This window comes from Colletotrichum siamense (assembly GCF_013390195.1).
Source record: "Colletotrichum siamense strain Cg363 chromosome Unknown KSG_Cg363_contig06, whole genome shotgun sequence".
NCBI classification, from domain to species: domain Eukaryota; kingdom Fungi; phylum Ascomycota; class Sordariomycetes; order Glomerellales; family Glomerellaceae; genus Colletotrichum; species Colletotrichum siamense.
Window position 1 is genome coordinate 4,152,383 of NW_023501019.1, and position 10,092 is coordinate 4,162,474.

The 10,092-nt window shown below is 52.4% G+C and overlaps 4 protein-coding genes across 4 annotated transcripts; 1 reads left to right on the plus strand and 3 right to left on the minus strand.

Annotated features, from left to right (window-relative positions):
• Nucleotides 1-2,421: 2,421 nt before the first annotated feature.
• CGCS363_v010101 (uncharacterized protein) lies at nt 2,422-3,108 on the minus strand (the record flags this gene model as incomplete). The annotated part of the gene is made up of 1 exon (XM_036641950.1): nt 2,422-3,108. One exon carries the CDS (start codon nt 3,106-3,108, stop codon nt 2,422-2,424), a length of 687 nt encoding a protein of 228 aa, XP_036492948.1.
• A 597-nt stretch (nt 3,109-3,705) lies between these two features.
• On the minus strand, nt 3,706-4,740 carry CUTI-3 (Cutinase; the record flags this gene model as incomplete). Its single annotated transcript, XM_036641951.1, has 3 exons — nt 3,706-3,711; nt 4,055-4,259; nt 4,316-4,740. 3 exons carry the CDS (start codon nt 4,738-4,740, stop codon nt 3,706-3,708), a joined length of 636 nt encoding a protein of 211 aa, XP_036492945.1.
• Nucleotides 4,741-6,351: 1,611 nt separating this feature from the next.
• On the plus strand, nt 6,352-8,712 carry CGCS363_v010103 (uncharacterized protein; the record flags this gene model as incomplete). The annotated part of the gene is made up of 1 exon (XM_036641952.1): nt 6,352-8,712. The coding sequence occupies one exon, from the start codon at nt 6,352-6,354 to the stop codon at nt 8,710-8,712; it is 2,361 nt and encodes a 786-aa protein (XP_036492946.1).
• Nucleotides 8,713-9,171: 459 nt separating this feature from the next.
• Nucleotides 9,172-10,092, minus strand: CGCS363_v010104 (uncharacterized protein; the record flags this gene model as incomplete). Its single annotated transcript, XM_036641953.1, has 1 exon — nt 9,172-10,092. One exon carries the CDS (start codon nt 10,090-10,092, stop codon nt 9,172-9,174), a length of 921 nt encoding a protein of 306 aa, XP_036492943.1.

Consider the following 10,092-nt stretch of genomic DNA (forward strand, 5'->3'; position numbering starts at 1 on the left):
CGTGTCTGTGTGTGTGTTTTGTCTGCCCTTCTGGTTGATGTTGAGAACGAGAGAATCCGACGATGGGAAAAACAGATGAAAAAAGAGACTGAATTATCGGTCGGTAGCGGGGAGGGGTGAAGATGGCGACGGCCGAATGGTCTTGATCATCGCTGTATTGTGAGTATACTGATCAACTTTGTCGCGAGATGTTGAGTTGTTCGTTCTCGTTATTCTTGGTTCTGCGTGTCGTTTTTTCAAACTTCGCCCGGGACAGATTATTCAAAGGTAAACTCTCTGGCATGCCAGTGACGACGACTCTGGTGCAGAGCGAAATGAGTTCAAGACACACGCCAGCCGGAAGGGAAGAGACGAAAAAAAACAAAATGGATGTGATAATAAGACCTTTGGGCTGTTTCCCCGATGCGGTGTATGTCTCAGGCGGGAAGTATAAGGTAAAATATGAGGCAAGCGTAATATTAAGGTAGGATGGCACTGATGGCAGCCGAAAACCTTGGAGCGAGCCTAAAACGAGGAAGGGGACGAGACGAAACGCGGCAGGCCCAGTCGCAGACGGGTGTGTTGTCGGGTGGTATTCTTGATATTAGAGGCAGAGCGTCCGGAGTTGGTGTGAAGCAGGTTGGAGGGCTGTTTTCAGCTGAATCGAATCGGCGATCATTCATGGGCAGGCAGGTCGGACTAGACGACGTGGCCGGGGACAGGGTATGATTCTATTTCGGACGGACTCAAGATGACATTAACAGACGGTAGGTCGTCCGTCGTATGCAGGAGACAGATAGTAGATAGTCGGGACGGAGGGAGGATGAGATGGGAGGAGATGAGATGTGATGATCGCCGCCGCCCTTTCAACCCACGACCGGCGGAGTGAAATGTCGAAATGCACAACAGCAAGCAGGGAGCGGAAAAAGAAAGAAGAACATCCAGCTCGTTGGGCCGGACACGGTGAGGAGGGCGGCCCTTTTGAGAGACGGCCCAGCGACGGAGATGTGCTGGAGATGATGCATGTCTGGCTGGCTGGCTGGCTGGCTTGCAGAAGAGTCTTGGCTTTTCGGGGGGAGGCGAGGGGGGCTGGTTTGGGGATGCAGATGCAACAAAGCATCCGTCTTGTTGCTTCCCGAATGCGGTCCCGCGAGCGAATGATGTGTGCGAGTGATGGAAGAAGGCCTTCTCGTCCAATTGGCCCTGGCGCAGATCAACCCGTGATGCCCCTGCAGCTGCTTCGGCACTGCGCTCCGCCCGCAGTAGCCCCGGTTTCCAGGGGGCCTCAGCACCCACAACAGCAGTTAGAGCTCTCCTCCAGCGGGGCATCTCACCGGGCATCTTCCAATGGAGCGCTGTGGACGCCTCGGTCAGCACACCTGGAACTGCGCACTTGGCTATCCTGAAGGACGCCAAGCACTTCCCGTCCATCGTGGGGTTTTCGCAGGGGGCCCTTACTGCTACGCCCAGGGGCCAATGCTCCGGGGGGTCGGACGAGTCTCAGACCAGACGAACCTCATTGCGACGCTGTCAGTCCGACGACAGCGTCGCCATTCTTTTCTCCTGTCTTCTGTGCTTGTTCCCGTCTATTCTGGCCCGATGGCCGTGACGGCTGGCCGATGACTGAGACATTGGCGTCCCTCTCCTTGGTGACCGGGACCTGCTGCTGGAGACATCCGGATTCCTCGCCCTCGGCCCGACGCTTCATGGGAATTCTCCTTCCATTTGTTCTTTGCCATGTCAAGGTGCTGACATAACTCTCTTTCCGCTTGCTTTAAATGTGTTTGCCCAGCCACAATCTGCCGTTTGAATATCGCACACGGACGCGATGGAGTCATGCAACTCGGGAACCCCCAGCCACTCTCCGCCCTACGTCCGTCGTCAATCCCATCTTCCTACTGCAGGGAACCTGGAAACGAAACTTCGCTGTCCTTTCCATGTACGGAAGCTGCACACTGAATCGTTTCTGAAATTCATATCGCATATGCTATTGCTGGACACGAATGCATTACTACATGCAAAAGCCGTTCGCATGTATTCTGACCTGGGATAACCGCCCATGCGCAGCTGCGAACCCGCCGCCCACAAACCCGTTCAATAAATGCCATCTCTAATCCTTCCTTTTTGACACCTGTCAGGCGAGTCTTGTCCTCGGTATACGATCCGGCTGGCGTACTCGTTCCGAGTTGCCCGTTGCCGCCGAGGCGACGTTACCGAATACTATCCAGGCAATCCCATCTTCGCGTCGGCGGGTATCTTTGTCATAATATTCGTCATCATTTGACGTACGGCTAGGGATAATGCCGCTCCATGTCGGAGCCATGGCGATACTATCGCGTACATCTCCGTTTATTCCTGGCCGAAAAGTGATGGGAATGTGTTTCAACGTGATGCTTTCGATGATGACCTGGAACCAAATAACTTTTCAGGTTCTTTGGAGAGCTAGTCCAACGACTTTTGGCGCTTCTTTTGATCTGGGATCCTCATGAACACCTTTCTCGGACTTGCTGGCTTCTCGGGCTCATGGGATGTTTGTGCCGTAGCTTGTTTGTTCGTAGCCGCTGAACAGACTTGCTTTGAGCTTGTCTTTTTGACGGACAAGGGGTTGTCTTCAATTTCTTCCGCTCGCCGCTTGGTCCCTTGCTTCTTTCGATGTCCACGAATGGAGACGGTCGACCGCAGGAGTTCGTCGAGACTCAACTGCGGTATGGCTGAGGTGGAAGTCTTGCAGCCGGCACTAATGTCGTCGCTGGTCCGCAAGGGTTTCTGCGGATTCATGTTGCGAATCTCGACAGCCTCGGTAGATGCTTCTTCTGTAGCTTTATCTCGAGCACCATCTCCCCGAGCAGAGTCCCCCTTGTCATCGTCAATATTAATTACCTCCGCCGGCCTCCATTTTCGCGCCAACTGCTCCTTCTGCTGGGCGACCTTATCAATCAAGGCGTACTGTGCCCTCACGCCCTCGAACTTGGCCCAGTATTCGTTGGCTTCGGCGGCGTTCTTTGCCAGCCGAACCTTTTCTTTTGAGGCAGTCCATGCCGACGTCAAGGCGTCGTGAGACCTTTTGGCGAGGAGCCAGGCCTCGATTGCGATCTCTCTCTCGCGAGAATCGAGCGACGTGGCACACATCAAAGCGTTGTGAATTTGGCTCTGGCGATTCGATTAGTCGTGGGAAATGCAACCATCAGATGGTCCACTTACGTCTCGATCAGCCATTCTTGCGAGTGCTGATCATGATTTGATGCGATGCGGTGGTAATTGGGACGCGGGTGGAGGTCGGGACATGTCGTTGACGCGTTTGCGAGAAGAAAGGTGAAGACTTTGAGTGTGCCTGAGTTCATGTTCGGGAGGAAGGAAGGGGGTCTCGCAAGACATCATGCGGGTAGGCACGAACTTGGGAAGCCACTTCCGCGAGCTTCCATGACAGAGCAATACAGGGGAAAAAAAAAAGGCTCTGAAATTGGAAGTGACGGTGCCATTCACGCCAATGTGCTTATTGTACCTTAGGTCGAGAAAGACGGGGCAACTCATAAGCTTAAGTGAAGATTACTACTTTTCTCCTCATCCGAGTTAATCGCTGCCATAACACAGCAACATTGCACGAAGACTGATTCCGGACGGTCTGAGAAGAAAAACTGCTGATTAACACGCGCGCGGCGGTTCATTTGTCAATTACCGCACTAACTTGTGGAGGTCGTAATCCACACACCCCTGTTCATGGGTTGTCTAAACCTTCTTAGCACAACCGACCGACTAACCAAGCCTTGTCTACAGGGGCTATATTACTAGGTCAATCAGTTGAGAAGTACTAAACCACGTACCACATCACTACACTCCGTGGCGCATTGTCAATCAACAAGATCTGTCTTCTTGAAGTGTTGCTTATTAATGACTTATCTTCTCACCGTCCGATAAAGCGTAGACAGCGGACTATCCAGTTATCGACAACTATCCCTGACTAACTTTGCTTTCACACAACGAAAGTGGCTGCTTCGTAGAGCCGCTCAACATAACTAATGTGGGACAAAGAGATGGTTCGGCCAGGTCTGCAGACCCCGTCTCCTGCGTTGCATACAGAGAGCATCTTCCAGCCGGGAACACCTTCGGGGATCCGAGGATACAGGGGATCGCCAAAAGTAACCACAGCATCAATTCCCTCGAGAGTTGTATTCTTCAGTTTTTTCATAGCGTTGTGTACGAGCTGAGCTCCTTGTGAGTATCCAGATACGACCACCTTCGCTCTTGGACATTTGTTTTGGACCGTCAAGATTGTGTCCGCCCTGCGATGTAACTTGTCAGCGACTGATGATTCGGTCGTGGTTAGACCCTCAAATACATTTTCTGAGACCCTTCTGGATCCCCTCCAAGTTGATAGCCCGTCATGTTCGCGGCGTATTCGACGCCCTGCATCTCGATGGTGAGGCCTGGGGCAGCTAGCTCTCGGAGCACCTGCAGGAAAGGTGCCCCCACGAGAACGCCGACGTTGCCGATTTCGTACGTGCCGCGGGCGAATACTACCATGATGTCGGCGCAGCGGTCCTTCTGTAGGCTGTTTTCTTCCACAGAGAGACTGAAGTTGCTCGCAATCTGGGCCCACGCTTGGTCCATACCAGTTGTGTTGAACGAAAGCGTCTGATTAGCTGGAAAGAAGTCTTCAATCATGGTAATCATGCCTCCAACATCGAAGCGAGGCTTCGGGGGAACGCTATGTGGTATGGATGCCGCAAGGGCAAAGAAGCAACTGAACAGAAAGAGCTTCATGATTAACATAGGCGAATTACGTTTGATGCGAGTTCTTGATGAATCAAGGAGAATGTGTTTGAGGATAGTGGAAGAACCTACACGACAGGACTTTAGAAAAACAAACTGGCGGGTCTTTTATACCTGTTTGATGCTAGCATAAAGGGCGAAGAAAAGTTAGAAGGGAAGAAAGACAAGAGCGAAACCGAGCTTTGCATCTCCCAATCGCAATACCTCATCGCAATACCTCTAGCAAGCAGGAAACCCTCCATGCCGCTCCACATATTGAAATATCCCAGCTATCCACATCACTTATAAATCAAGACCCCTGCACATCTCCCTGTGCATCCACTGAAGTCTTGGCAGAGTCAACGATTACTTTAGACCTCCCACGTCTAGATTGCCAGACTCGGCCAAGCGGTCTTGCGTCCGAGCCACCACAGAGTAGTCGTGTCCAATGTCGGCACACCAGAAACGCAAATATTCATAATGTGATAAATCTAGCAGGCATTTCCTTCTGTTTATAACCGCATAGTCAAGCAGTCCGTCTTTTCCAACCAATGAAGAAAAAACATCCTTTCCGCCGCGGCAACCCGACATTATCCCGCTTTTGTCGCGCTATGCATGAAGAGGAGGGGGAGGGGGTGTCGTCACTGAGACATCAAGCGGGTTACAGCTAGGTACCTACCTGTGAAGCAACTTCCATGAATGGACTGTTCATCTAACAAAACCCCTGAGATTGGAAGTGACGGAGCCATTCACAAAGAGACCGCCTAACTTTCGTGTGTCTGCGCGGTTATACTTCCCGTGCATTTAATCACCCCTATTCAACGCGATAATAGCGATAGCACGGACTTGGACGAGGATAACTACAACGATAATGACGACGTTAGAAGTGACGACGAGGGAGCATAGCTACAGGGAAATCAGTTGCTCTAGCACAAGAAAAATAGGCGATCTCTTCACAGAATATGCTACGCTGTAGTTGTCAAGCAAGATGGGGCAACTGATTGTCTACCATTGGCTGCTCCCGTCCTTTCTCGCGCCCCTCCTCCCTCCCTCCTGCCTCCCTCTCCCCTTTCCAAAAAGAAAAAGCAAACAAAAATAAAAAAAGTCTGCAATCTGGGAACAAGACCCATCATATCTCGTTCACTTACATGTCTCGAGGATGGCATGGTTCTTTGAAGGTGCACGACGGTTGGGCTCTCAGAAACTGGAAGCAACAAAGCCGGTCTTGCCCCTCAGCTGCATGCTGTTACAATTGCGATGATCTTTGTGGCGAAAGGTGACACTGACGTTTACCAACTCCTACAACCTGCAAACGAGTTTCGCGATTGGAGCGGATGGCTTGCCGGGAGAACATTTACCCTCTTCACAACTCGTACCATTTAAACTATTACGTTTCGAGCACGACTTCAACTGAGAGCAGACGATCCCAACACCGTCTAAGAACACTAGTTGCATCGCTTCTGACTGGTTATCAGAGGATGAACCTCGAAGTTCGCGTCTGTTTTCTCCGACACATCACGCGGTAAGTTCTGAATACTACGTCGATGATACAACTGACAATTAGCCGGGGCGGGGTGTTGGGCAAGAGCCTAAACCTCGAGTACTTTTGTATAGTCCAACATCATGAAGCACAAGGACAAGTATAAAGGGCGTCATGTCTCCGGTGTCAACATCCATTGTCAGCAGAGACAAATCAATCGTGCCAAGCTGGTCAAAATGCGAGCTTTTCAAGTCTTGAAATTCATATCCTGCCTCTCGGCATTGACTGTCCCTGCTTTGGCATCCAACACAACGGCCTCGGAGGGCTTGACAATCACCGACACTTTCACCTTCGATGGCATGTCTTGGACTGTCTACGAGGACTTGTCGGAGCCCGGAGGCGAAATTGTCCTGGTACCCGAAACTGGATTGACGAAACGATTTGCTACGCGCCTTGAAGCTACCAAAACTCGGGCCAATTCAACCGTGCCTCTGTTCATGGGCATGAAGCCAGCCGATGTCAACCAAGCACCGAATGACCTGCTCGCCGACGCGCTGCTCAAAGACGGGGAGCCTGATGAGGCTGCTGTCCGAGACGTCCTGCCGTTCCCCAACATAGCGGGCTGGGACACCTTCCTCGGCAACGTCCAGGCCAATGATACCCTGACCGTGCGGGCGGACGCAAGAACCTGGAATTACTTTCCGCTGGACTTCCAAGAGAAAGACATCCTTGGAAACCCAGAATACAACAATTGGACTTATGATGGCCTGCTGGGCAGCTGGCGGCCCGGCTCTCGCAAGGTCTTCCGCCGCGGGCCCGATGGCCAGGACTGGGCCGAATCCATTGCCTTTGCTGATGTCGACTCCAACGAGCCCATTATCGTCCATGTTTGGTACCGGACCACTTTTGTGGTCAATGGGAAAGTAGAAAGCCGCGTCTTCGCGTACGACTATCCCGAAGACCTGCCCGCACGCCCGAAGCCCTCTTCTGCTGATTTCTATGGCGCGCTGTTACGCTTTGGCACATATTGGGAAGAGCACCTCGCTGATATTATCGAACTTGACCTGCCTGACTCCAGCTGGGCCGACCTGACCAAACACGCCTTTGGCATGGAACTCGTGCAGCGTTACGCCGACGGGGTGTACCCGAAATACGGCGCCTACGACCGTCCTTACGTCGGGTCAGAGATTGACGGCTTCCAAGATACCTTCACCAATTCGCTCTACGCTAACCTCCTCTGGGGGCGCTTTGACCAAGCTCGCGCTGTTACCGAAAACTACTTGCGTGACTTCGTGTCGGACACAGGCGATATTGATATGCGTGGCGGCGAGATACCTCAGTTTGGCAAGTCCTTGTCGTTTTTGACACTGTATGTCGATTACACGGGCGACACGGCTTTGCTGGAAACCTATCGCGACAAGATCCTGGCGTGGGTTAACATCCTTACGACCCGCCACGATGAGAGTCTGGCACTGGACCCCTCTGATCCTTTCTACGGCCTGATTCACGGATGGAGCGAGTCCGACTCCGTCATAGTCCATCCTACATACTACAACCTGCCTTACTTCAACAATCAAGCATATGCGGTTCGAGGCTTGCGGGACCTGAGCCGTCTGGAGATGTTCTCCGAGTATGCTGCCGACTGGACCAACCGCGCCGAAGTGATGCTCAACCAGACCGTCGCCAGCATCAAATCGTCCACTTGGCAGGACGCAAACCCGCCCTACGTTCCCCCGCTCCCGAACCAAAACCTCACCGCTATAGACTCCCTTGCCACGGAGTGGCCGTCGATGAACAGATGGGCTCATCGCGCCCTTGCAGAGCTCCTCCAAGCCGCCGTTTTGCCCATCGACCTCGTAAACACCGTCATCGATTCCATGAAAGCCAACCACTACACCTCCATTGGACTCCTCGCCAACCTCTTAGTCCGCAAGCCGGAGAGCCGCGACATCCTAGGCTTCATCGGCTCCGGCTACGCCCTGGGCCTCCTTCTGGCTGACCGGACCGACGAGTTCGTCCTCTTCTTGTACGCCCACCGCTACTACATCCACAACCGCGGCAACTGGATCGCCGGCAAGGTCATGTACACCAGTGGCGCCGGCGGGTTGTACTGCCAGCCCGCCGCCTTCGATATGCCCGTGGTCATGCGCGCCGCGCTTGTCCTGGAGCACCCCGACGACGACGTCTTGTACCTCGCCCGCGGGCTGCCGAGCGCGTGGGTCGCGACGGGCGATCCAGTCAGCATCCGCGGAGCGCCGACACGGTGGGGACGTGTGGACTTTAGCACCTTCACTGACAACGCGGCCCGGACGATCACTGCTGAGGTCGCGTTTCTCGGCGGCAGCGTACCCTCCGAGACCCGCATCAAGTTGCGCGTTCCGGCTGGAGAAAGCCTCGGAAACGTCACTGTCAACGGCGTCCCCGCTGAGGAGGTGGTAGGAGAAGAAGTTGTGCTGCAGACGGGTGCTGATGTGAAGAACGTGACTGTTCTTGGAAACTTCTAGTTCTTTTCTTCGTGGTTACTTGCAAACCTAGCAACGTTGGTGTATGTCACGATGTTGGTGAAGAGTTTAAGATACTGGGCACAAGTACATTCGTTAGTTGATATGGACTCGTGAAATTGATCTGTTTCTTTTCTACGTAGGCTATCCTTAAACATCAGGTTCAATAAGAACAAGCAAGCACTCACTTAAGATGCTACTGTTATGAACAAAGCTCCGTCCTTCACAATCGCCAAATAACATTCAGGTAAGGATTGAGTAAACCAAGAGCAAAAATGTCAGTCGTGAACTACAGCAATAACATTCAAGACCCAAGGATGGGCAAGTTGTGAACGGTTAGTTGTATACATGGCTGGATTCGTCCCTCCAGTCTTTCTCCTCTTTCTGTTTACTTCTATCATTCCGTCTAAAAGCAGGTAAATGGTCGTAATTGCCACAAATTCCAGCTGTCTAGATGATCTCTCAGACTAGCTTTTGATGAGCTAGCTGAGATTGAGTATCCCGACCAACTTTGTTGATGTCCGTTGGATCACGCGCCAGGACGGTATCCATAGTAACACCAACTTGAACGACCGCAAGGGCACAAGTGACGATGCCACATATTTGGGTAACCATTGGTGAATAATCTGCCTGAATCGCGTAAATGGTAGGCAGAGCTGCAAGAACTTGCGGACCAGCATAGCAAAGCGGTAAAATCGGAGGAACCAAGCAGCTTCTCCACCCCTCAAGCAGGTGGCGGTACCTGTAAGTGATGGAGATGCCGACGAAAATGCTCGAGACGTTGCAAAAGGCCCACCAGCAAGGGAAAACGTTGAAGACTAGCGGCTGATGGCCGTAGTAGGTATAAACGCCACCGTAAATGAGCATGCATTCTTCGAGGATGATGTCCAGCAGTCCGGCAAAGCCGAGGAGAGCCCATAACGTTCCGGTTCGGATGTTACGCTGCAACGCGCCGAAGATGCCGCAGCTGAGGACGGCGCCATAAGACCACCAAATAATGCCGACATATACGTCGAAATCACGTCCAAGTAGAGTGAACATGAGTTTTCCGGGATCGTGGGACGTGGTCCAGTAGACGTTGGCCAAGTAGCAGTTGATTGCTTCGACAAAGACAAACGTAGCAGATCCGATTGTCAAGGCTGTAGGGACTATCGAGCCCCAGCGCTTGCTTTCTCTAAGACTAATGCTCACGAAGGTGAGTGATATAGCCAAGAGGATGATCGAAACAACCCGGACGTGATGCGGGTCTTGAGGAAAGTCTTCATTGGGTGGTGGGACGGTGCGATATGTGGGATCCAGTGTTAACTTTGAGTGGGCATTTTGAGCTACCGAACTTGTTACAAGGACGAGACCAAAGATCGACAAAAGATTGTGACGATGCAT